Source organism: Castor canadensis, chromosome 4 (genome assembly GCF_047511655.1).
Source record: "Castor canadensis chromosome 4, mCasCan1.hap1v2, whole genome shotgun sequence".
NCBI classification, from domain to species: Eukaryota; Metazoa; Chordata; class Mammalia; order Rodentia; family Castoridae; genus Castor; species Castor canadensis.
Window position 1 is genome coordinate 176,461,081 of NC_133389.1, and position 24,901 is coordinate 176,485,981.

At 46.0% G+C, this 24,901-nt stretch overlaps 2 protein-coding genes across 5 annotated transcripts in view; one reads left to right on the forward strand and one right to left on the reverse strand.

Annotated features, from left to right (window-relative positions):
- The window catches only part of Fbxo36 (F-box protein 36), a 114,057-nt gene extending 102,338 nt beyond the window's left edge, over positions 1 to 11,719 (forward strand). For both annotated transcript variants that reach the window (XM_074071942.1, XM_074071944.1), the window contains exon 3: positions 10,215 to 11,719. In XM_074071942.1, the coding sequence (XP_073928043.1) occupies positions 10,215 to 10,231 (17 nt within the window). In that variant the 3' untranslated portion in view covers positions 10,232 to 11,719. The remainder of the gene's footprint in view (positions 1 to 10,214) is intronic.
- The window catches only part of Slc16a14 (solute carrier family 16 member 14), a 74,228-nt gene that overhangs the window by 13,040 nt on the left and 36,287 nt on the right, over positions 1 to 24,901 (reverse strand). For 2 of the 3 annotated variants that reach the window (XM_074071937.1, XM_020171608.2), the window contains 2 exons: positions 11,713 to 11,984; positions 4,879 to 5,022 (listed from right to left, as the gene is read on the reverse strand). In XM_074071937.1, the coding sequence (XP_073928038.1) occupies positions 4,879 to 5,022; positions 11,713 to 11,984 (416 nt within the window). The remainder of the gene's footprint in view (positions 1 to 4,878; positions 5,023 to 11,712; positions 11,985 to 24,901) is intronic. The other variant, XM_074071938.1, reaches the window with a different exon arrangement.

The following is a 24,901-nucleotide window of genomic DNA, read 5'->3' on the forward strand; positions in this document are numbered from 1 at the left end:
CAATGATTTGGAATATCTGCGTGCTGTTTGAGAAAATTAGAAAATTAATAGAATTTTGAAGTGAAAATACAGAAATTATATAATATCTACTGAGTGATGTGCTACTCATACAAAAACCTAACTGGACAAGGGAAGTTCCTCTGAGACAGGAGAATGTCATAGATTTCTTGTCCCTTCCTAAGCTGGCTACTGTCTCTGCTGCAAGGTCTTGCCCTCGGGCAGACCCAGGGCACATGCCCACCCCTGCTCATTGCTGGCTCCTCAGGCAGGCTGGCCCTGATCGTTCTGTTTGAGAACATAACTCCTTTCCCTGCCTACCACCTCCATTCGTCTCCCCTACCCTGTTCCCTTTTCCTCTTCCTGTGGCACACAGGCATGAGGTTTGCTCACTTACAAGGTGCTGCCTATGGTCTCTCCTGAGCTCTCGCCTCTGCCAGACTATAAAGCACTGCAGCACAGGGTTCTTCCCTTCTGTCCTCTGATGTGGTTTCCGAGTGCTCAGACAGCGACTGGTACTGGAGGTGTGGCTCAGACAGGAAAGGGCTTTGCAAGTGCAAAGCCCTGAGTTCAAACTCCAGTCCCACCACTGATCCCATGATCTGATCAGTGCCTGGCACGATGAATACCAGGAAGTTTTATGTCAAGATACTACAATTAAATTTTGAAATAATAGCAACATTTTTCAAACAAGACTAAATTTTGCACTTCTAAGGTGAAGCACAAAAAAATTTGGCTGTAAAATGGGCACATCTATGGTTATTCTGAAAACCAAATTATAGTCATATGTTGATTAACGACAGAGAAATACATCTCAGAAACATGTTTGAGAAATACGTCACTAGGCGGTTTTGTCACTGTGCAAAATCATACAGTGTACTGACAAAACTACAATGGCGATGACATCAGAAGATGATATGATCTTATGGGACCTCTGTGATGTGTAAAGTCCATCATTGACCAAAACGTCATTGTGTGGACCCTGTCTCTATTTATTAGGGAATCAACAGATCCTCTGATAATAAATATGGTGGCACAGCACTGTCACCCTCAGGACTGTGGCTATAAGCCCTATTCTGTCCCTGAAAACAGCACATGACTTTGACCAAGTCAGTTAAACACTCTGAGCTCAGCTTTCTCACTGCTAAATCGGAGACACCACCTGCTGAATTGTGTTGTCCTGAGACACATGTCATTTACGAATGTACAATATATGGATATTTTGGATATATTTACATATATACAATATATGCAAATGTAATATGCCTATGTTATAGCAAGTCAATTAAACAATTAGTCTAATGAAACAGCTTAAATCAAATTCCAAGTAAGCTTTGAAAAAATGGAATGATTTAATGAATCCTCAGGTGCCCACCACTTAGCTTTGACAGTTATCAACTCATGGCCAATTCTGTAACCACCCCCTCTATATAATTTTGAAGCAAATCCTGAATAAATTATTTCATGTGTGACTGTTTTAGTAGAAATCTCCAACTCTTGGCCAGATCAAAAAAAAAAAAAAAGAAATCTCCAAATGTAAGAATTAGTTAAGCAGCATAGTCACATCACCTCATTTGAATAAAAATAAACAATTCCTTGATATCATTAAAATATGTTTTGATTAAGAAAAATTGATTTGTCACTGACAACTAACATCCTACATTTTGTTTGCTTTGTTTTTGTTTTTATTTGGGGGACAGGATCTTGCTATGTAGCCCAGGCCTACCTCGAATTTGTAATCCTCCCACCTCAGCCTCATGAGTACTGGGATTATAGCTGTGTACCACAACACCTGGCATCATCCTGCATTTAATAAGGCTACAAATTTCTAGACAGCTGTGGTATAAAATGGCAAATCGCAATGGAACTGAGAGACGTAAGCATCAGAACGACACTAATTCTAAGCTAGTATAAGGTAAGTGCTTCCATGTATGAGAAAAGAAGTCTGTGCGGCCATCCTTACCAGCATTCACCCCGTCCTAATGTGACTTTGCTGTTTATAATCAGCATGAATGTCACAAGAGCTTGTAGGGCAAGCCTTGGGGGGATGTGTGCACTTAGGCCAAGTCCCAGTAATGTCCAACCTAGGGCAGGGTCCTGGAACAATAGTCCTCCACATCCAGGTTAGAGGAGGTGTGAAGACAGGTTTGGGGAGGAGATGGCCCAGATGGGGACAGAGAATCCCACGGTCCTGGGTCAGTGTGAATGGAGAACAGGTGCCTCCAGAGCCAGGCCTAAGAGAATGGAGCTGGCAAGGCTGGAGAAACTGGCCCAGATGCCGTTGGCGACCTTTGGCTCAGACCTTTGGCTTCTGCTGTACAGGAGGACGTTGCATGTAGTTTCAACTGTGTGTAAGTATTTAACACACACATAGGGACTTGCACATACACACGGACACACACGACACACGCCTGCTTCAAATGCTTTTGGAATGAAGAAAAGACATCAGCAAAGTCTCTTGTCATTGCAAAGTACACAGTGACTTTTGCAGCTGACATTTTCCTTGTCTGTAAATATAGGATGGATGGCCAGTTAGACTCGACATTCGTCACTAATGACAGCCTGACAGCATTTGCATACAGGACTTAACAGAACTGGCTGAGTTTTCCATATGGTGGAGAATAAGTTTATTTTCTGAGGCATCCTTTGGATTTTTCCTGCTTAACAAGCAGTAAAGTGTCTCAAGAAACATGTTTCTTACACAAAAGAAAGAAAGAAAAAAACACATTTCCATTCACCAGCCTCCTGCCTTTCCTCTCACTTTCCTGGCTCGGTAAGTGTGTGTGTGGCTAAGTGGATGAATTAATGAACGAATACAGAGATGATGCTACTTGAAGCTCAGTAAGCACTGAATACTGATAAATCAAATTCCATCTAAACACAGTCTGGCCATGAGATCTCTCAGTGGGGAGGACAAGTCTCCAGTCTTCATTTTGAGGGTCACACCATGGCCTATTTACCAAGCACCCACACACCTAGCCCACACGGGTGCTCGGGGCCCCTCAGACCCCAGTGTGGCTCCCTCATCTCAGTAAAAGGAGTGTTTGTCTCATCTGTAATATGAAAATCTCAGCACCCAGAGCTCCGGTCATTGCCCATAAATGCCCAATAAAACATTGCAATCAAACTTATCTGGGGAAAGTTGTTCCCTTCTTAAGCCGTTCTTTAGGAACTGTTACCAGGTCCTTCAGAGCAAAGGTCTTAAACTGTGCTTCAAAAGATGCCAAGGGACCTTACGTGTGTGTGTGTGTGTGTGTGTGTGTGTGTACAGAGGTATGTCACAGAGAGGCCATCCATCAACTTACATAGACGGTAGGTTTTTGAGTTGACCTCCTGCTAGCATAAGGCATATACTTAAGCTTATAATATAGCAAAATATTTATTTTATATTTAAAACATATTTGTGTATTAGCTAGCATTGATGAGTGGCTTTGTGTGTGCCAAGCATCATAGTAAGTGCTCTACACAAATGATCTCATGTAATTTGATCCAGTCACACTTAAATCCTTCCATTTTGCAGATAAGAAAACTGACTGTAGCTGGATGCTGGTGGCTCACACCTGTAATCCTAGTTACTTGAGAGGCTGAAGTCAGGAAGATCACAGTTTGAGGCCAGCTTGGGCAAATAGTTTGTGAGACCCCCCCCCCATCTCTAAAACAACCAGAGAGAAATGAACTGGAGGTGTGGATCAACCCATAGAGCACTTGCTTTGTGAGTGGGAATAGAAAACAGGCAGATTCTTATACTTGCTTCTGCAAATACAAATATACTTCTGGAACCACACCCAACTCACAGTTGGTATTTCTTCAAAGTTAGTGGAGGCCAGGAGTGGTGTCACATGCCTGTAATCTCAGCTACTTGCGAGGCTGAGGCAGGAGAATCTTAACTTTGAGTCCAGCCTGAGCATCTTAGTGAGACCCTGTCTCAAAATAAAATTTAAAAAGTGGACTGTGGGCATGGCTCAAGCGGTAGAGCACCTGCCGAGCAAGCTTGAGGCCCTAAGTTCAAACCCCAGTCCCACCAGAAGAAAGAAAAAAAAAAAAGAGAGAGATAATTAAAGTAACTTGACTAAAGTCACATGGATAAGTGGTTAAAAAAAAAACAAGCCAGAATTCCAAACTAACTTTTAACTCCCATTCAGTGTGTCACTTAAGAGGGACACTGTGGCTGAATTCTCAAAACAGCATCAGGCTGAGTCGGGTTCATTGAAACCGACTGTACAGGAAGTGACTATTTATCCGTGTGACCTTGGTACCTGTTGATAAAGGAAATTGCAGCCGGGAATCCGTTTTGCAGAACGGATATGCAAGCCACACTGCGGGGCGGTCAATTTGGAACTGTCCCTGGGCAGGGACACTGCACTTTGCTCCTGAGGAGGCCCCCTGATGTGGGCTGTGCGTCACCTCATTAATTTCAGCAGGGCGGAGAGAGTGCGCGATTACTCTGGGACAGCCTCGATTCTGTGGTTCCTAAGTGGGAGAGCTATGAAGTCCCTCAACGCTTATCTGCGCACCTCTGGGTGCTTGTCCTCCTTCCTGTTCCTGATGGGAGAAAGCCTGGCATCTGGAAATTTCATTGGATGCTGTGAGGAAGGCCATGTTCAACTGCTGGGTCACTCTCCCAGAAAGACATCTAACATCTCCCATTAAGACAGTATTTCCTTGGGGCTGGCAGAGTGGCTCAAGTGGTAAAGCACTTGCCTAGCAAGTGTGAGGCCCTGAGTTCAAACCCCAGTACCACCAAAAAAAAATAAAATAAAAACTTAAGAAAGTATTTCCTGGAGCCGGGGGTGGGGTAGGACACAGAGGACAGAGCAGAATTCATTGCCAAAATGCCCAACGAAACACTGAGGTCAGACTTTCAAAACCCAACATGCTTACCAGCTGTGACTCCAAAAGTGACAAAGAGGTCACGCACGCTCTCCGCGTAGGCGCTGAGCACCCAGCCCAGGGAGTACAGCAGTCCCCCGAGGATCGTGGTCCTGCGACACCCGCAGGTGCTGATGAACAAGCCGATGAAGGGGCCTGCGACAGAGCACCAGACAGGGGATTGACGACTCAGTGACACCAGGAACAATGCCCGATGAACGAGACCCGAGCCAAGTCAAGCATCGGAAGTCCAGAAACCTTCCAGCACGCAAAGACAGGTGCAAATGACCCGCCCGAGAACACCCGGGTCCCAGGCCTGCAGCACTTGACAAAAGGGACCATGGTTCCACCCGAAAGCCAAGTCCTGCCCTTGTGGTCGCTGGGCCATGTCAGCCTGCGGTGCATTTTACGCACCTCAATTACCGTTTGAAAAATGTTTGGGATGAGTCGCCACCATTGAAAATTTAAGAGAAGTCACACACACACCTGTCCAGAGCCAAGTCAGTCAGGACCCGCTCCACACATCACAGCCTCTGCCTTGCCCTGGCTCTCATGCCTGGCCTCCCGGCCTCCCGGCCTCCCGGCCTCCCCGCCTCCCGGCCACATTTGTGTTATTTGATTGACCTCTTTACACAACAGAGCTTTTGACTCCACATCTAAAGGGAACATGAAAAACAGTTCTCAGAAGTCCTGTGCTCCACATGGGGAACCTGTTGTCACCAGGACACCCAAATGCAAGCCAAACTGAAAAGGGCACACTCTGTGTCCACTGACTGTCCCATGCTCTGACTGGACCACGGAGTGGACGCTCAGGAACACACTTTGAGGTACAGAGATGTGACACCTCACAGTGTGACGTCATACACATTCTGATGGCCTCCTGAACTCTGTCACTCTGTTTTCAATGATCCCATGTTCCAGCAGCCCAGATTTTACCAATACAATGCGACAGTACTCAATTTTCAGAGTGATAGCTCACTTTAGCTCTTTTAAAAATTGTTACTACCTTTTTTTTTTTTTTTTCCAGGGCAGTGCTGGGGATCGAACTCAGGACCTGGTGCTTGCTAGGCAAGTCCTGAGCCCTTTTACTTTTTTTTTTTTTCAGATTGGGTCTTGTGCTTTTACCTGAGCTGCCATGATCCTCCTACCTTGTCTCTCAAGCCACTGGGATTACAGATGTATGCCACCACACCTGGCTTGTTTTTGAGATAATGATCTCAATAACTATTTTTCTTCAGCTGGCCTCCAACCTCAATCTAGCTCTGCCTCCAGAGTAGCTGGGATTAAAGGCATGCACCAATATGCCCAAGGCCCGATTCTTATTACTTCATATAACCATGAAACTCCACTATTTCAAGTTAAAACTAATTGAGTTCTAAGGAGTTCCCCTGCCTTTTTTTGAGGTCCTGGGGTTTGAACTCAGGGCCCACAACTTGAACCACTCCACCAGTCCTGTTTTGTGGTAGGATTTTTTGAGATAGGGTCTCATAGACTATTTGCCCAAGGCTAGCTTTGAACCATGATTCTCCTGATCCCTGCCTCTTGAGTAACTGGGATTACAGGGGTGAGCCACTGGTGCCCAGCAGGAGTTTTCCCTTTTAGCCCAAACGTAAATAAAAATTTCCTTCAAAGTTCTAACTATATTCATGTCATATTTGGGTAAATTCTCAATGAGTTTATTTTGTCTAGTTTTTAAAATTCTATTTATTTATTTTGTGGCACTGGGGATTGAATTTAGGGCTTCACACACACTAGGCAAGTGCTCTACCACTGAGTTATACACCAGCCCTATCTATGTTTTCGGGAGTGTTTAATCTTAAACACTATGACTGTTAAGACTTAGTATATAAAAAGCCCATTGGAGCCAGGTGCCAATGGCTCACACCTGTAATCCCAGCTATTTGGGAGACAGAAACCAGGAGGATCAAAGTTCAAGGCCAACCCAGGAAAATAGTTCAAGACACCCCATCTCCAAAATAAGAAGAGCAAAATGGACTGGAGGTGTGGCTCAAGTGTAGAGCTCCTGCTTTCTAAGGGTGAAGCCCTGAGTTCAAACTCTGGTCTCACTAAAAGTAAATAAATAAACATCTGAGGGAACCATGGGGGAAACTGAAATTCAGGTCCAGAAGGTGAAGATATTGCTGTCACTTCTCTACACACGTTTTTATTTTTCTAAACCCATTGTTACTTGACCATGCCAAACTTGGGTGACTAAGTGTCCAAAAAGAAAAATACATGACTCATCGGTTTGCTGTCTATAGCTCTTTCAAGATTCAGAAGGTCACATTTTTCACATTACAGAAAGACCAAGAAGCAAGTGCTTCCTGGAACTGTATGTTTGTGAAATGTTCTAGTGGGAGGGCACAGGAGAGGGGAAAAAGGAAATCCTCAAGTCAGTCACCTCTTTACATCTGGAGGAGTTTGTTAACCAGATAGGAAGAGTTAACTGCTTCACTGATAAGTACATCAGCTTGGTAACAGTGGACAACAGTAAACTGACAACAGTCTGACTTTTTTTTTCCTTTTTGAGGCACTGGGGATTGAACTCAGGGCTTCCAAAGCAAGAGCTCTGCCACTTGAGCCATGCTCCATCATTTTGCTTTGTTTGTTTTTCAGATAGTCTCTCGTCTGCTTTTACCCAAGCTAGCCTCAGACTGGAATCCTCCTACCTTTCACCTCTGGAGTAGCTGGGATTACAGGTGTGTGCTCCTGTGCTTGGCCCATCAGTCTGGCTTTCTGATTAATTCTTGCATGCCGGAGCTTCAATCATTTATTAAAGATTCACAAATTGGCAAAGCCAGACCAGAAATGCTGTGAATCCTCCAGAGTTATGAACCAGAGACATTAAAAACAAAAAAAAAGGAATTCAAACCCAAGCTTTTCAGTTCCTATTCATTTTCTAACCTTTGCTCACTGATGGTCAGCCAGCAGTGCCAAAATCCAATTGCTACTTCAAGAAAACAAAAAGAACTCCTCACACATTCTGAGGACAAGGGGAAAAATAAAACCATGACACAGTCCTTTGACCCCGACTCACACTTTTTTATTTTTTTCAGTACTGGGGTTTGAACTCAGGGCCTACACCTTGAGTCACTCCACCAGCCCTTTTTTGTGATAGGTTTTTTCGAGATAGGGTCTCACAAACTATTTGCCTGGGCTGGCTTTCAACCTCAATCCTCCTGATCTCTGCCTCCCGAGTAGCTAGGATTACAGGTGTGAGCCACCGAAGCCTGGCCAAATATTTTTTTCAGTTCTCACTTGATGCAGTGTTAGGCAGAAGGTAACAGTGGACACAATTCAGGGGTCCAACAGACCCCGATGTAAGCCTGTCCTCTACTGGCTGTTCAGCCTTTGCTAAGTCACCTAAGGTCTCTGAGCGTCCCAAGTTCTTCCTCTGTAAGGCGGTAGTGTGGCCCCGGTGTTGTAGGATCAAATGAGGTCGTGCGTACCTGGTGGGCAGCACACCAGTTGCCAGGCTGGTTTCTGGGTTGTTCAACACACGTGCAGCCACCCTGTGCTGGGACACAGTGAGTGAAGGTCATGGAGATAAAAGGTCCTTCATTTCCGTAGCGAGATCCAGGGCAAAACATGTTCACCCGGCAGGCATCTTTGGGGGTGGGGATGAGGCTGCAGTCTGGAAGTTTGCAGGCTGGAACTCCAGGACCCTCACACTCATCCTCCAACTAACTTACAGCCGACCGTCACTGAGCTGGGGGAGCTCGTCCAAGACCAAGTCCAACCATTTCAGAACTAGTTTCCACTGGTTATTTTTGTGGAACTCGTGAAACACAAAATAAGTCTAAGACTACCTTATGGGATGGTTTGAATTTTGGCTGTTTTCTGACTGTACTGGAATTTAAACTCAGGGCCTCGTACTTGCTAGGAAGATGCTCTACCGCTTGAGGCACTCCCTAGCCTGTTTTGCTTTGCTTATTGATTGACTGACTGATTGATTGATGGGGTCTTGATTTATCTCCAGGAGGGTATGGAAGAAGAGTCTCATGCTTGAGGCTCCCAAATAACTGAGATGACAGGTACACGCTACCATGACGCCCAGCCATTGATTGTGATTTTTGCCTGGGCTGGGATTGAACCTCCTCATCTCTACCTCTTAAGTAGCTGGGATTACAGGCATCAATCACTGCACCCAAAGCTGAGCCTTTTTTTGTTGTTGCATGTACATACTTTCCAGAGTGCATGTATAAAGTGTTTTGTTCTACTCATTAAAAACTGTTTTTCCCTCATATGTGGACATTAGATCAAGGGCAAACACAACAATGGGATTAGACTATGAGCACATGATAAAAGCGAGAGCACACAAGGGAGGGGTGAGGATAGGTAAGACACCTAAAAAACTAGCTAGCATTTGTTGCCCTTAACGAAGAAAAACTAAAGCAGATACCTTAAAAGCAAGTGAGGCCAATAGGAAAAGGGGAACAGGTACTAGAGAAAAGGTGAGATCAAAAAGAATTAACCTAGAAGGTAACACCCACGCACAGGAAATCAATGTGAGTCAATGCCCTGTATAGCTATCCTTATCTCAACCAGCAAAACCCCTTGTTCCTTCCTATTATTGCTTATACTCTCTCTACAACAAAATTAGAGATAAGGGCAAAATAGTTTCTGCTGGGTATTGAGGGGGTGGGAGGGAGAGGGAAGGGGTGGAGTGGGTGGTAAGGGAGGGGGTGGGGGCAGGGGGGAGAAATGAACCAAGCCTTGTATGCACATATGAATAATAAAAGAAAAATGAAAAAAAAAACAAAACACCAAAAGAAAAAAAAAATATGCCAGATGTGATGTTGTATATCTGTAATCCCAGCTACTCCAGAAGGAAAAAAAAAAAAATATTCATGAGGCAGAGCAGCAAAACAGATAACACAGGCTCGCTAGTGTCAACTTGAGTATTACGTCTGTCTCAGCTCTGTCACCGTCACTGTGTGAGTCTGGCCACCAACCATTTCATGCCTCTAAGCCTGTTTAGAAAATGAGTAGGATTCTCTCATGCTGTGGTGAGGTTTAAATGAAATGGGTAAATTGCCTCCTACGGTACAGAAGGCCCTCGTATTTCTATTTTTAATTATGTACTAGTTTTTCCTGTAATTTTTTTTGGGGGGTGGGATTTGGGGTTTGCTTAGGTTTTTTTTGGTGGTACTGGTGTTTGAGGGCCTGGGGTTTGAACTCAAGGGCTTTGTGCTTGCAAAGCAAGTACTCGACTACTGAGCCACACTTCCAGTTCCTTCCTGCATTTTTATAATTGCCTAAAGTCTTGAGAAAGGGGAAGACTGGGTAAGTGATTATTAAAACACCTATTTTCTTTCCCGTTTTTGTTTTTATTAACCGTACTCCAGGAAATCCACAGTTTTGACTGAAGAAGCAAGAAGACTTCGTTCATGTTATTTTCACCTTGATGGTAAAGTGAAAAGACCTTGGCCTGAAGATGTCAGACAGGAAGCCTTGGCTCACTTCAAGAAGGAGTTTGCTGTGTTGGTGCTTGGAGCTCACACACCTTTCACTGACTTCCTCACTGCCGTAAGAGTCCTGTCGGTTTGATGTTGACATAAGTTACTTGGTGCTCATATTCACCACAAAGCATCTGATACATGAAGAAGGTTTTAAAATGCCAAAGCAAAGGGGCTGGAAGCATGGCTCAAGTGGTAGAGCACCTGCCTAGTAAGCACGAGGCCCTGAGTTCAAACCCCAGTATGGCCAAACAAGTAAATAAATAAATAAATGCTAAAGCAAAATCCAATAAGGAAAACTAAGGACAGAATGTAATATTTAGAAGCAACTGTAATAAAATCTGAAATAGCTGCAACTTTTATATGTATATAAGCATAATATATATTATATTAATAAATATTCATAAATGTTAAATAAAGCCAGGGCTCGGGGACACAAACCTATAATCCCAGCACTTGGGAGGCTGAGGCAGGAGGATCATGAACTTGAGGCCAGCCTGGGCTCAAACAAAAACAAAACAAAGCAAAGTTAAATAAGCAGAGGTAAATGATAGATAATGAATCATAACACTTAAGAAATCAGATTCATCCGGGCGCTGGTGGCTCACACCTGTCATCCTAGCTACTTGGGTGGCAGAGATCAGGAGGATTGTGGTTCAAAGCCAGCCTGGACAAATAGTTTATGAGACCCTATCTCGAAAATACTCAACCAAAAAAGGGCTGATGGAGTGGCTCAAGGTGTAGGCCCTGAGTTCAAACCCCAGTACCACAAAAAAAAGAAATAAATCAGAGTCAGAGACAAGAGAGTTTTTTAAATGATCAATTTTTTAAAATACTCCAAATATCTATCTATCTATCTATTAACATTGTTTCAGGGGGCAGCACTGGGGTTTGAACTCACGGCCTCACACTTGCTAGGCAGGCGCTTTACCACTTGAGCCACTCCACCAGCCCACTGCAAATATTTAGAACATTCAAATAGCCACATCACACAAAAGGACCAATATTTTATGACTCCAATTACAAGAGTTGCCCAGAATGGCCAAATTCATAAACAAAAAATAGAATGGTGGTGGCCAGAGATCAGGGGAGGTAGGAATGGGGAAGTAAGTGTTTTGAAGAGTCTGGAGTTTCAACTGGGGACGATGAAAACAAAAAGTCAGGAGCTGGATGGTGGTGACAGCCGCACAGCAATGCAAGCAGATAATGGCACTAAACGGTTCACCTAAGAAATGGTTAAGATGTTAAATGTCATGCTCTGTATATTTCTGCACAATTAAAAGAACAGTAGCACCACTAACATTTAGCATCTCAACAATATAAGGCCTTTCTTTCAGCAGGGAATTGTCACTTTATAATCATTCACAGAGGGTGGCACGTGACATACCCACAATCAGGGTGATACCCATGCTCAGAGAGCTGACCCACGCGGTGAGGCCGCGGCTCTGGTGGAATTCTTCCAGCCACTCCACGTTGAGGACACCCAGGGCCATCTGGGAGCCCATGATGAGGACGTGCACAAAGAAGGAGGACAGGACCATCATCCAAGCCCATCCGCCATCAATGTTTGGGTGTGACTTAAGTGTCTTCTTATCCTTGGGATCATCTTCAAAGTCATACCCAATGTCTTCGTGACTTGTATACATGTTCCAAGATTTCCTGAAATACAGACAGCAAATAATTTTATTGAAGATCAAAACAAAAACATACCTTTAACTCTTTGAATAGCCCTAGGTCCCATCATGATAAAAGTGGCTCCAGTGTCACATGACATTCAGCTTAACCTTTGTCATATGGATTTAGGGGCACTGATTAGTTTTTCACTGGATCAAGTGCTTTTATGAAATCTGTTTTTTCTTTACAGTCATCTCATATGTAAGTATTATAACCATGGGAGAGGAGGGGAGGAGAGGGGAGGGGAGGGCAGGGGAGGGGAGCTCCCCTGGAGCTGCTGGAATGGGCTCATTTTGAGCAGGAGGAAAGACCCATCCTCTGTGGCTCTCTGACTCTGAGGAAAGAGGGGGTAAGCGGTAGGAAGGAAAGTCACATCAGATGGGTTGACTTCTTTGGTGAACTAGGAAGTTAGCTCACTGGCTGAGAATGAGGAGGGTAGAGATCAGGTAGAGGCCTGGGTGTTCAGGATAACAGAAGTGATGGACATGATGGGACAGTTCCAAAGGCTGAGCCGAGCCCTCAGACCCTACTGCATGTGGGGGTGGCCGAACCTGAAGGCCAGAACTGGGGAGCTCCCTGCCCCCCAGCCCATAATTGGTGGAGCACGGTACACAGGGAGCTTAAAACCACAACAGACAACTAAAAGTTGGTCTGCTTTATTTTATTATCACTATGTGCCAGCTAGTCTAGACAGAGACACTGAAAAACACTCTTCTCTAAACAGTGTTTTGCTGGTCTACATTTCAAACAATTATGTTGGGTTTTAATAGCATACAATTGAATACACTTCAAATTAGGCTGTTTTTATTTTGCATCTTTTGGTAAACTTGCATTCTTTATGGAAGTGATTCTGAGAGCTTCTAGCTTTACAGTTGAACCCATACAGATGTGGTCTCGCTACACACACTAGTTTGGAGAAGTGTTGGAGGGAGCCCCCCTCACTGGATCCCCACCTGCAGACCCTGTGGTGTGACAGCTTGCTGCCCTCAACAGGACACTCTGAGCCAGCACAGCACGTCTGTGGTTGGGACAAAGAAGCAGTGACTTCACTGCTGCCTCTCTATGTGCATTGGAGATTTCACTTCTTTTTAAAGATTAAAATAGTGAATCCCAATGCAAGGCTCTGAGGTGTGAAACCAGTTTGGAAAGTGACATTTTTAGTTGATGCTGTGAAATTAAATGTTTCACTCAATTCGAATAATATTAAAAATCAAAATTTTTAATAATATAAAAAAAATCAAAATCTGGGCTCGTGGAGTGGCTCAAGTGGTAGAGCACCTGCCTAGTAAGTGTGAAGCCCTGAGTTCAAAACCCCAGTACTGCAAAAATAAATAAATAAATAGTAAATTAAAAAAATTTTTTTTAAATGACTTTCCTTTAAATTGTTTTATTTTAGTTTTTCTTTTTCACAGTCCTGGGATTTGAACTCAGGGCCTTGCACTTTCTAGGCAGGTACTCTGCCACATTCCTTTTAATTATTTTAAAACAGAAGAACAAGGCCAAGGCTGTCGCTCTGTGGTAGAGCGACACATGAGTGAATCACTGGGTTTGCCTGGTACCACACCCCAAACCAAAAATAAAAACCAGAGCCAGGCACTGCTGGCTCACACCTGTAATCCTAGCTACTCAGGGGGCAGAGATCAGGAGAATCACAGTTTGAAACCAGAGCAGGAAAGTAGTTCTCCAGACCCTATCTCAAAAAAAAAAAACAAAAAAGGTGTGGTGGAGTGGCTCAAGTAGTAGAGTACCTGCCTAGTAAGCGTCAGGCCCTAAGTTAAAGCAATAGTACCTCAAAATAAAAAAAAAATACACAAATTAAAAAAAAACCAGAATAACAAGTAAGAAAATAGTGATTTTTACTGACAATCACACAACTGCTACTGAAAATCATTTTGCTGCCCTGAAGGAGGTGGATATATAAAGCAATCCACTCTGGTATCAAATATACTAGGAAGTCTCCAACCATGGGTCTTTTCTCAGCAGTGACCTGATGTGCAAGGTGTGAAAAAATGGGAAAGTTGTCAGACTCAAAATGGAGTCGCTTGTGTCAAGCCCCCAGAAAAAGTGAACAAAGCTGGAGCTTACGAAAGCAGGGCTCCTAACACATAGTCACCTGAGAGCAGCTGTCACAATACACAGCCAGTTGCCAAGCTTGTACAGTGGCCACTGCAACTTTACACAAAAAGAACTTCTGTCTGTCCAACCACAGCCTGACACCACTCTTGTTATCACTCAAAACTACAAGGAAGGATTGTAGTTTTAAAACATCTGATGGAATCTACTCAACCTCTAAATACAACGGTGGTTCACCGTAGCGTGCATGATACTCCCACTGAATGCTCTGCTTTTCTCAAATAAATTTTGTTTTGGAGACTCTGACTGTTGTTTTGGTTTAGACTGACAAGAGAGAAGCAGATTGCATCAAATTGCACAGTGCCTACAGCCTGTGTCTGTACATGCCTGAGCTAAGAATGACGTTAACTTTTGAAAAGGCTCCATGGCCTATGAAACCTAAAATACTTATTCTCTGATTCTTTACAGGAAAAGCTTGTTGAGCCTTGGACTGTAGCGTTCATTCTGATTGAGGACTCATTGGGTGGGCTTATTGGGAAGAAATGGTGCCAGGAAACCAAGGATGCCAGGGGAGGAGTAACTGAGTGGGTCTGTCCCAGGCCCATGCTGAGTTATTTAAAAAAAAAAAAAAAATCTACAGCTGGTAGAGTGGCTCAAGTGGAAGAGCGCCTGCCCAGCAAGTGTGAGGTCCTGAGGTTTTTTAAATTTTTTATCTCTTATATGATTCTATGTCCTAAAGGCTGCCCAGTCCTCTACTTCACTGCCCATGCACAGTGCTGCTCCCTGCCTGGGGCCTTTCCCACCTCCACCACTCCATCATCCAGACTGCAGGATGCCAGCTGAGCCTACCATGCACTTCCCCACCCCCTAAGCTGTCACAAGGATCAAGCCCATGCTCCCCTCCTTCTAAGCTTGGTTATCCTTCAGTATTCAACTCAATTATACGAGTGAAACTTGAAATAGTGAAAACCAAACTGACCAAACTGAAAACATCTCCAACATCCAACACTGGATTACCGTGCCTGTTAAAACAACCAATCATGGTACAGCTACCATTAAAAATACAAGTGCCCAAGGCTCTTTGAAGATATGGAAAGAAGGTGGTTACAAGATGGACAAAGGCACTAATCCCTTTGTTGTCCCTGTTATCTGTAGGAAAAAGACTGGAGTGAATGTTCATGGAGATTATTCTTTGGATGATGGTTTTAAAAGGAATTTCTTCTTTTTACTTATCTTACTGGTAAAAAATTTCTAAGTAAATTTACATTATAAGGAAGTAGAAAAATAAAGGTTCCTTTCCATCTTTTAACTATCTGCCTCCAAATAAATGAGTGGTTAAATTATACAAGAGAGCCAGGCACTGGTGGTTCATGCTTGTAATCCCATCTACTCAGGAGGCAGAGATCAGAGGACCACGGTTCAAAGCCAGCCTGGGAAAATAGTTCTCCAGAACCTATCTCAAAAAATAAATAAATAAAAATAAAAAACCAACACAAAAAAGAGCTGGCAGAGTGGCTGAAGTGGTAAGAGCACCTGCTTAGCAAGAGTGAGTTCCTAAGTTCAAATTCCAGTGCTGCCCCCCCCAAAGAAAAAAATTATAAAACAGAGGAAAAAATAGATTAATTCAAGAGTCTTGGGAAGTCTTCCAGTCTATCTTGGGCTCCAGGCTGGGGTACGTGTGTGTGTGCGTGCCTTTGTGGATGGGAGCCTGCCTGGGCTAGAAAGGGGCACAGTGCACTGTCAGAGGGCCCCCAAGAGAAGCTAGAAAGGCTGGTTGGAAGAAGACTTCTTCTGTGAGGACTCTCCTTTGAGTCCTGTGCAGAAGCCCAAGGACCCAGGAAAAATAAAACAAAAAACAAAACCCCTGCAGCTTGACACTAGGTCTGAATGGCTCTTATCAATAATGTCATTTTACAATAGGTGAGAGAAGGGTCAGCTGTGTTTAATAAATAAAATAAAAGATCCCAGAACTTGGCATTTCCTAAAGCCCATTTACAACTAAAAATGTCTTTGAAATAATAATAATAGTTACAGTTTTCAACCCACAGACAAGTGCTTGAAATATTAAGCACTTTTCTGAGGCCATGTTGAGAACTTTCTATTCTTACTGAATTATTTATTTTATAGGTTAAGAGATACAGTTGCCAGCAAACCACTCTGGGCACTTCCAGTTTATTTCTTCATAAATCAACGACATTGAATAGCACTTAATGGACAAGTTTTATTCTAGGCATACGGTGCCTAGAAGACGGTGTCAGATGCAGAATGCTCAAGAAGGATGGGGGTCTTTTGTGTCCTCAGGATACCTCTTCAGGTCTTGCAAGAGCCATTTGCACTTCTCTCTATCAGATGCTAGGGTGTAGTGGGTTCACCTCCCCACCCCCCAATACTGAGGATTGAATTCAGGGTCTCGTGCATGCCAGGCAAACGCTCTACCACCTGAACCATGATCCATGCCTGCAGTCCTTCTAGTTTTTTATTGCAGATAGGGTCTCGCCTTTAATTTGGCTCTCGGTGGGTACTTTCGCGCTCCAAACCGGCTGTGTATCTGCACACAGTTGTTTTTGGCCAGTAGGGGGCGCGCCTGAGGCCAAGCGGCTGGAGAGCTTGGCGCAGACAAAGCTGGGGAGCTGGGCTGAGCTGGCGTGGGCAGCGCAGGGGACCGGGGAGTCCCAGCCGGCTTCGCTCTGGATTAGCGGGAGATAAACGTGTATGTGCCTCCTGCGGGCCACGACTGTGCTGGGTGGCTTCTCCACCACCACCGTGTCCGATTGCTTCCAACGTCTCCATTCCCAGATCTGACACTGCCAGTTGTTGAAAGGGGGCATCGAGGCTTAGATCAAAGTACCAGGCGGTGGAACCTTTGGATTCCAACGCTAGCTATTCTCTCTCTCTCTCTCTCTCTCACATACACACACACACACACACACACACACACACACACACACACACACGGCGGACAAGGCGAAGGGAATCCTAATTTCTAGTAATACCTCAGTCATCCCTGTTAATGAACCTGAACCAACTTTTCCTCAGGTCAGCAGAGTTGAGCGCCTAACACAATGTCAGACCTTGCCAGCGATGAGCCCCGAAATGGCCGTCCGGGTCCTGAGCCCCATTTTGGTCCCTCTTTTCCTCCCTGGAGGATCCTTGCTGGGAACCACTAAGCCGGGACAGCATCCGCAACCCAGATCTTGACCTTGACCCCGCGGGACCCGCCTCGGCGCCCGCCGCGCATCCCCACCTCGGCACCCGCGTCCCTGGCGCGCTCGGACCCCGAACACCCGGCGGGAAAGCGGTGCCAGTGGCAGTCCCGGCAGCTTTCGCGAAGAGACATCGCCCCCCCATGTGTCCCCATTGCCACAGCCCCCGCTCTCCTCTCCGCCCCATCACTGCCCAGTTCGAGACCCTAATTGGGGTCCCCAGAGCGGCGCGGGAGTGAGGCCGGGCTGGAAGCAGTGCGCGCTCTCCAGCCGGGCGGGGCACCCTGGGTGGCGCGCGCGGGGCCGGGGCCGGGGCCAAGGCCGCGGCGGGGAGCGAGGCTCGCGTCCTCACGCTCCGATGGCTTCGGTATTGCATGGCCACTGACCGCAGCGTAGCCCTGCCCCCCCTGCCCGGGCCGCTTGCACCGATCCCTCTCCAGGGTCCCTGGGGTGCTGCGGCCACTCGTACTCCCGGCTCCGAGATGTCCCCGCGCCGCCCCATCCCTCGGCCAGCAGAGCAGCCTTGGGGTACTCACCGCCTGCAGCCCGCGAAGCTGCGGCCTCACTCCGCTCCCGGCCCCGAACCCCGAACGTGCTGCTCGGCTCTGAGCCCCCAGTGCCGCTGGGCGTACAGATTTGTTGCAATGTCGCCCAGCATCCTGGAGATGCGGCTGCCTGCGGCTCGAGTCTCCGCCCGGCTCCGCGCGCTCCGTGCGGGGTCTCCCGGGTTTGTCCCGCTGCTCGCTGCCCGGCCAGGTGCACGTTTTGTGGAGCTTCAAGCTCGATGCCTCGGTCCAGGTGGCTTTAAAAAGGGTGCGTTTGGAGGTGTCCGAGCCTACCCTGGGCTTTCTTCCAATCGGTGCAATTTCAGATCTCCACGCTCGTTCATTCCCATACCGGCTAATTCTGGTTTGGCAGAAAAAAAAAAAAAAAAATTGCAGGCACCTCACAGGCACACTCTTGTGGCCAGTTGAAGTTTATCGCCTCGGTTCAGATTTAATGCTCTGCACGTTTGTAACGAGTGGAACTGACCAGACACCCAACCCAAGGTGCAGGTGGGAATACGGAGGGGCTCCAGACCCTCACCTGAGCGTGTTTGTAGAGTGGAGCCAAAACTCAGCCGGCGAGGACTGAAAATCCCTCATCTTTGTTCTACTCTGGGTACACCTCTTCCTATCTTTCTGCAGTGCATGGGCACGAAGCACAAATGTCACCTCTGATCTTGCCCTGTTCCCAGGGCACCACACCACACAATGCTTTGCCTTGGAAAGATCTCAATTTTTGTTCAGTAAATGTGTGAATAAAGGAAAGCTTCTGTCTCATCCGATGAGATCTGTAGGTTTTTCTACTGCTGTTGTTACAAATTATTAGAAGCTTGGTGGCTGAAAGCAACACAGATCCATGATTTTACAGTTCTGGAGGGCAGAAATCTGAAATGGGTCTTACTGGGCTAAACTCGAGTGTTGGCACCGGAGAGCTGTGTTTCTCCTGGCAGCTCTAGATGACAGCCACCAGGTTCTGGGAGCTCCCACGCTCCTTGGCTCCTGGCCACTGACTCATCTTCAAAGCCAGCAGTGTTGCATCATCCTTGTCGGTCTTCCTCTGTCTCCTCTCTTCTGTGTCTGTCTTCCACTTTTAAGGACCCTCGGGGATTATGCTGGGCCTACTTAGATGATCCAGACCAACTCCCTGGTTTAAAGTCAGCTGATTTCCAACCTTAATTCCCTCTGTCGCCTTGATTCTCCTTTTGCCAAGTAAGGTAACATATCACAGGTTCCAGGGATTAAAATGTGGACATCTTTCTGCTTACCATCGATTTTCTTCCTTCCCTCCTCTCTCTCTCCTCTCTCCCTGCCCCCCTTCACTCTTTCTTTTTGGCAAACAAACAACAACAAAACCCCAAAAAACTTCACATCTATTTTACTTTGTTGTTTCTTCCCTCAATTCTTGCCCTTTCTTCCTTTGTTTTTGGAGACAGGGTCTCACTGCACAGCCCAGGCTGGTCTCAAACTTTGGATCCTACTTCAGCCTCCCGAATGTTGGGATTACAGGCACGCACTACCACACCTAGCTACATCAGCTCCATTGTAAGAAACCACAGCTAGATGAGGGCATTTTGGTGAGTCACTAGGCTGAGGTGGTATAAACGGACATTTCTATGCTTAGGAGCTTTAGCATAAGTCCAGGGAACCATCACCTCAATCAAGTAACTCAGAAACTTCCTTTGTAGGGTAAAAATTCCTGACTGTACCCTGACACCCCCAGGCAGCCCTTTACCCGCTCTGTTTCTGCTCTAGAATGCCACCAAAGGCTGTTTCCATCCATTATCTACCTGCACAGGTAGCAGCGCTCTACCTGCCTAGCGGCCTCTCACTGGCACAGGTGGGTTGAGAGCAGTGTCCTCCCCGGCCCCAAGCAAAGGCGTTATTGGGATTCATGGCTAGAATGTCTGGCTTAAATGGACAGAAAGTCACTTCCAATGACAATGTAAAAGACAGCCCTGAGCTCTGCCCATGAGTCTGAAGTAGAGGAGCCCTTGAATTTTAGATGGGTGACCTATTATCCCACAATAGCAATCTTCCCCTTAACTGAATTGTGGTGGGTAACAACCTTGTCCCATAACAGGTAAAATGAAGGACCAGGTATGGTGGCTCATGTCTGTAATCAGGAGGTGGAGATTGTGAGGATCACTGTTCGAGGCCAGCCCAGGCAAAAAGTTATTGAGAACCCCATCTCAATCAATAAACTGGGCATGGTGGCGTTTGCTTGTGATTCCAGTTACAATGGAGGCCATCGGTAGGAGGATTGTGGTCCAGACTGGCCAGGCAAAAATTGGAGTTCCTATCTGAAAAATAACTAAAGCAAGAAAGGACTTGGGGAGTAGCTCAAGTGGTACAGCACCTGCCTAGCGAGAACAAGACCCTGAGTTCAAATCCCAGCACTGCCAAAAAATTATCCAGGAGCTGCCTCTAACACCTTCTTCTCGGTTTTAGCCGTGCACTCAACTGACTTCATGACTCCACATTGGAGGTGGTGTGGAACCAGGAATCTGGATAAGCCATGCGATCTGGGCTTTAATCGGCATGGATTAGACAGACAGTGGAATAAAATCAGCTTTTTGCTTTAGGCGGTTCTGGGATTTGAAATCAGGCCTCAAGCTTGCTAGGAAGGTGTGCTACCCCTTGAGCCACTCTGCAGCCCCTTTTTATGTTGAGCATTTCTGAGCTAGGGTCTTGTGAACTATTTGCCCTGGGTTGACTTCGAACACCGATCCTCTTAATCTCTGCCTCCTGAATAACTAGGATTACAGGTGTGAGCCACTGGCGCCCTGGCCTGAAATCAGCTTTTGAGGAAGTAGTCAGCAAAGAACATTGAAGTTTTGGAGAAATGTCCTGAAGTGTCACCTTGGTTGTCCCGAGTTGGTACTCAGCCCAGAGGTACAGATGACCTGAAACCTCCTGGTTATCCAGGGACATCCCATGTCCATCTGTCAGACAGAAGGCAGCTGCTTCCCTGCCCCCTTCCACCTTTCCACTTCCCACTCCTCTGTGTTTAATGCAGGGGGACCAAGGACTGTGGTTCAGATCACCTGTTCTGAAAAGCAGCCATGTTCGGAGCCCCGGTGTACAGGGAGGCTTTCGGAAGGAGGAAGGAATGCTTTGCCTTACACAAGGCCAGAAAGAAACACAGCCTTGAGCCACCCTCGCTTGCCATCTCTTGGTTTGTCAGGTCAGTCTAAGCCTACCTGGCCTCTCCTTCCCTAAGAGCAGGTATTTTACCAGGTGAGGCCCTGGCTTCATCCGTCCTGGCAGCCATCCTCTGTCTTGTCCTGCTAACGGGCCTCCAGTTTCAGACATCAGCAAGGCTTGCAGGGACAGGGAGAGAATGGCCTTCAGCAGGTTGGAGACTCATGACATGACACCTGCCGTGTCAGCATGACATGGGTCATGGCTTCCAGATCTCCCATGGGTAAGTTTTTACATTTTAACATAGTAGAGCTGGAGACATGGCTCAAGTGGTAGAGCGCCTGCCTAGCAAGGGCAAGGCCCTGAGTTCAAACCCCAGTACCACCAAAAAAAAAAAAAAAAAAAAGAAATTTCAGTAAGGCCTATCGTCATGCTTTATTCATGAACCACATGTACTCGAGGTTAGTTTTCAGCTGTTTGTTTATTCTCTCATCAAACAAATATTTGCTCAGGGTCTAGTATGGGCTTTATGACATTCTGGGGATGTAGCAATAAACAAAACCAACAAAAATGTTTTTCCACATTGATCTTATGCTCCAATGAATGGGACAAAAATAATAAGCAAGACAAGAAAGGAAAAACTAAGCAAGGACACGCGATTTGGGGAACTGTGTAGTGAGAAGTTTTAGATGGGAGGTAAAGGTTCAACAAAAATATGATGTCTGCCCAGCACTGGTGGCTCACACCTGTAATCCTAGCTACTGAGGAAGTAGAGATCAGGAGGATAGCAGTCTGAAGTCAGCCCAGGCAAATAGTTTGAGAGACCTTATTATGAAAAAATCCCTCACAAAAAAGGCTGGTAGAGTGGCTCAAAGTGTAGGCCCTGAGTTCAAGCTCCAGTACTGAAAAAAAAAAATTTAAAAAATCTGACATCTGCAGGAAGTACAGGAATAGGCCATATGCATGCCAGAAGGAAGTCATCCTAGCAGAGGAAGTAGCAGGTACAAAGGCCCTGAGGCACAGGAAGTGCTGTGGGTTATCCTGAGGCTTTTAAATCACAGAAAGAAAATTGGCTTTTATTCAGAGACGGGAAACCTCTGGAGAGTGTTGAGCAGATGGTGACATGCGCAAATCGACATTTGCCAAGATCCCCCTAACTGCCCAGGGGAATGGGCAGAGGCAAAACACCCACGAGGAGATGACTGCAGTGATCCAGCTGAGATGCTGGCTGCTTGAGCCATAACAGTGAGGAGAGATTGGATTTGTAATATATTCTGGAGGCAGAGTCAAAGGACTTTCAGGCCTGGGCTGAGAGAGAAAGAAGAGTAAAGGATGACTCTGAGGTTTTGAACAAAGTGCCTGGAAGAATGGAGCTGCTCCTAACCAAGTGGGAAGACTACAGGAGCTGCGGGTTGGGGGGTAGATAGGAGTTCAGATTTGGGCCCGTTAATGCTTTGCTGTAACGTGGCTCCCAGGATAGGAAGACAATCAAATAGTATACAGCTGTCAAAAGGATCAATCATATCAACACACCATAATATTTTTGAATCTTAGCAATCAAATACTAAGTGGGAAAAAGGTGAAATGCTCTTTGTGTGAATTTTAAGAGACTTAAACCAAATATTTTTAGGAATATCTCTAGATACAACAAAACTCTATATAAAGGGAGCCAGAGAATGACAAACATCAGGTGTCAGATGATGGCTTATCTGGTGACAGGGGCAGGGAAATGGAGTGGGTGTGTCAGATGTTCTTTGTTGTCACACTTCTGGCTTTTGTCTGGGTGTTGGATTCATGGATACTTCAGTATTACAAATTACTGAAGGCCAGGTTTGGTGGCACATACCTGTACTCCCAGCACTCTGGAGGCTGAGACAGGAGGATTGCAAGTTTGAGGCCAGCCTGGACTACACAGCAATTCCCTGTCTCAAACACCAAGGGCTGGAGATATAGTTCAGTGCATGCACTTCCAAGCATGCACAAAGGTTTGGGCTCAATGTCCAGCTCGCACACGCATGCACGCACACACACACACACAACATAACTAAAACAAAACTGACTCTCTATGATCAACTGGGACTGATTCCAGGAATGCAATTGATGTAATATACTATGTTGGTAGAAAAAAAAAGGACAAAAGCTGTCCAATTGTCTCAATAGACATGGAGAAAGCATTTGATGAACTCTACTACATTTCCTGACAAACCCACTCAACAGAGGGTCACCAGAAGCTGGGGGACAGCTCACGCAGTAGAGTGCTTACCTAGCTGCTCAAGGCCCTGGCTTCAATCCCTACTACCGCAAAACAAAACCCCAAACAAACAAACAAACATGAAACAACAGAGTCACAACAGAAGCGAACTGCCAAAGTGCATCAGTGAAAACCCGCAGCTCACATGGCACTTAGGGGTGAGAGCCAGAAGCCTCACCTGGACAGCCCCTCTACCACTTCTACTTGGGGCTGTACTAGAAGTTGAAAACATGGCAGCTGGTCAACATTTAAAGTTAATTAACATTAAAAGTTTAAAATCTTGGGAAAGGAAATACAGGACTAGATGGGAAGCCAGAAGCAACATGATCTCTGTTCCCAGGTGAATGAGTACCTGTAGAAAATTCTAAGGAACCACTAAAACCACTAGCATTAACCTATGAACAATGAAGTTTCAGCATCCAAGAGCAATGTGCAAAAGTCAGTGGTATTTCCATATGCTAACAATTCCATTTACAAAAGCATCAAAAAGAACTTGAAAAACACGCACTAGAGTTAAAGGGAGTGCCACACTTGCTCTCTGAAAATTAGAGAGCGTAACTGAAGACCTGAGCCCACATTCTGGGCCCAGGCTGGGTTCTCCGCTGGCCTCCTCTGGCTTCTCTGCAATGGACCCTGTGTGGTGGCAGCCAGGAGCACACAGTGCTTAGGTGTTAGGCTCCAATGTTGGCCAGACCTGAGCTGGAAGGCCAGCTCCTCCTTGGTCCATCCATGTGGCCGAGCCATCAGCTCTCAAGGGGGTCTAATAACAGCACTGGTGTCACGGAGTTATTGTAAGGGTTAAATGGTAATGTGCATAAGATGTCATGACTGGCATATTATTAGGTTTATGTTTCCAAAGTAGGGATAACAGTGTCAGCCAAACCCATTCCACCTCACAGCTATGCGGCCCAGGCTGGCCTCGAACTCACTTTCCTCCTGCCTGTCTCTTGTGAACTGGGATTGGGGACATGTGGCACCATCCCTGGCCACCAGTGTCCTTTTGAGAGGCTGCATAAATTAGTGCCTAAGAGCATAAAACCTGGAGCTTTGCCGGGTGCTGGTGGCTCACACCTGTACTCCTAGCTACTCAGGAGGGAGAGATCAGGAGGATCGCAGTTTGAAACCAGCTCCAGGCAAAGAGTTTGTGAGACCCTATTTGAAAGATACCCAACATAAAACAGGGCTGGTAGAATGACTCAAGTGGTAGAGCGCCTGCCTCGTAAGCATGAGGCCCTCAGTTCAAACCCCAGTATCACAAAACAAAATAAAACAAAACCCTGGAACCTCATTGGTTGGATTGAAATCTCAATGTTCACACTCACTTCACCTCTTAACGTGGTTCCTTAGCACCTCTACCTTCAGTGTCGCCTACTGTAAACTGGGAATGTCTCAGTGTGCTCGGGTTCCTACAACAGGACACCACAGACTGGGTGGCTGATAAATAACAAAAATTTGTTTTTCACTGTTCTGGAGCCTAGAAAGTCTGAGGTCAGGGTGGTGACAGATTCAGTGTCCAGTGACGGCCTGTTTTCTGGTTCATAGATGAGGTCTTCTAGCTGTGTCCTGTGATAGGGTCAGAGTAGTTCTCTGAGGCCTCTTGATGAGGGCACTAGTGCCATTGACGAGGGCTCTGCTTTTGTGACTTAGCACTTCCCAGAGGCCCCATCACTTTGGGAGTTACAATGGATG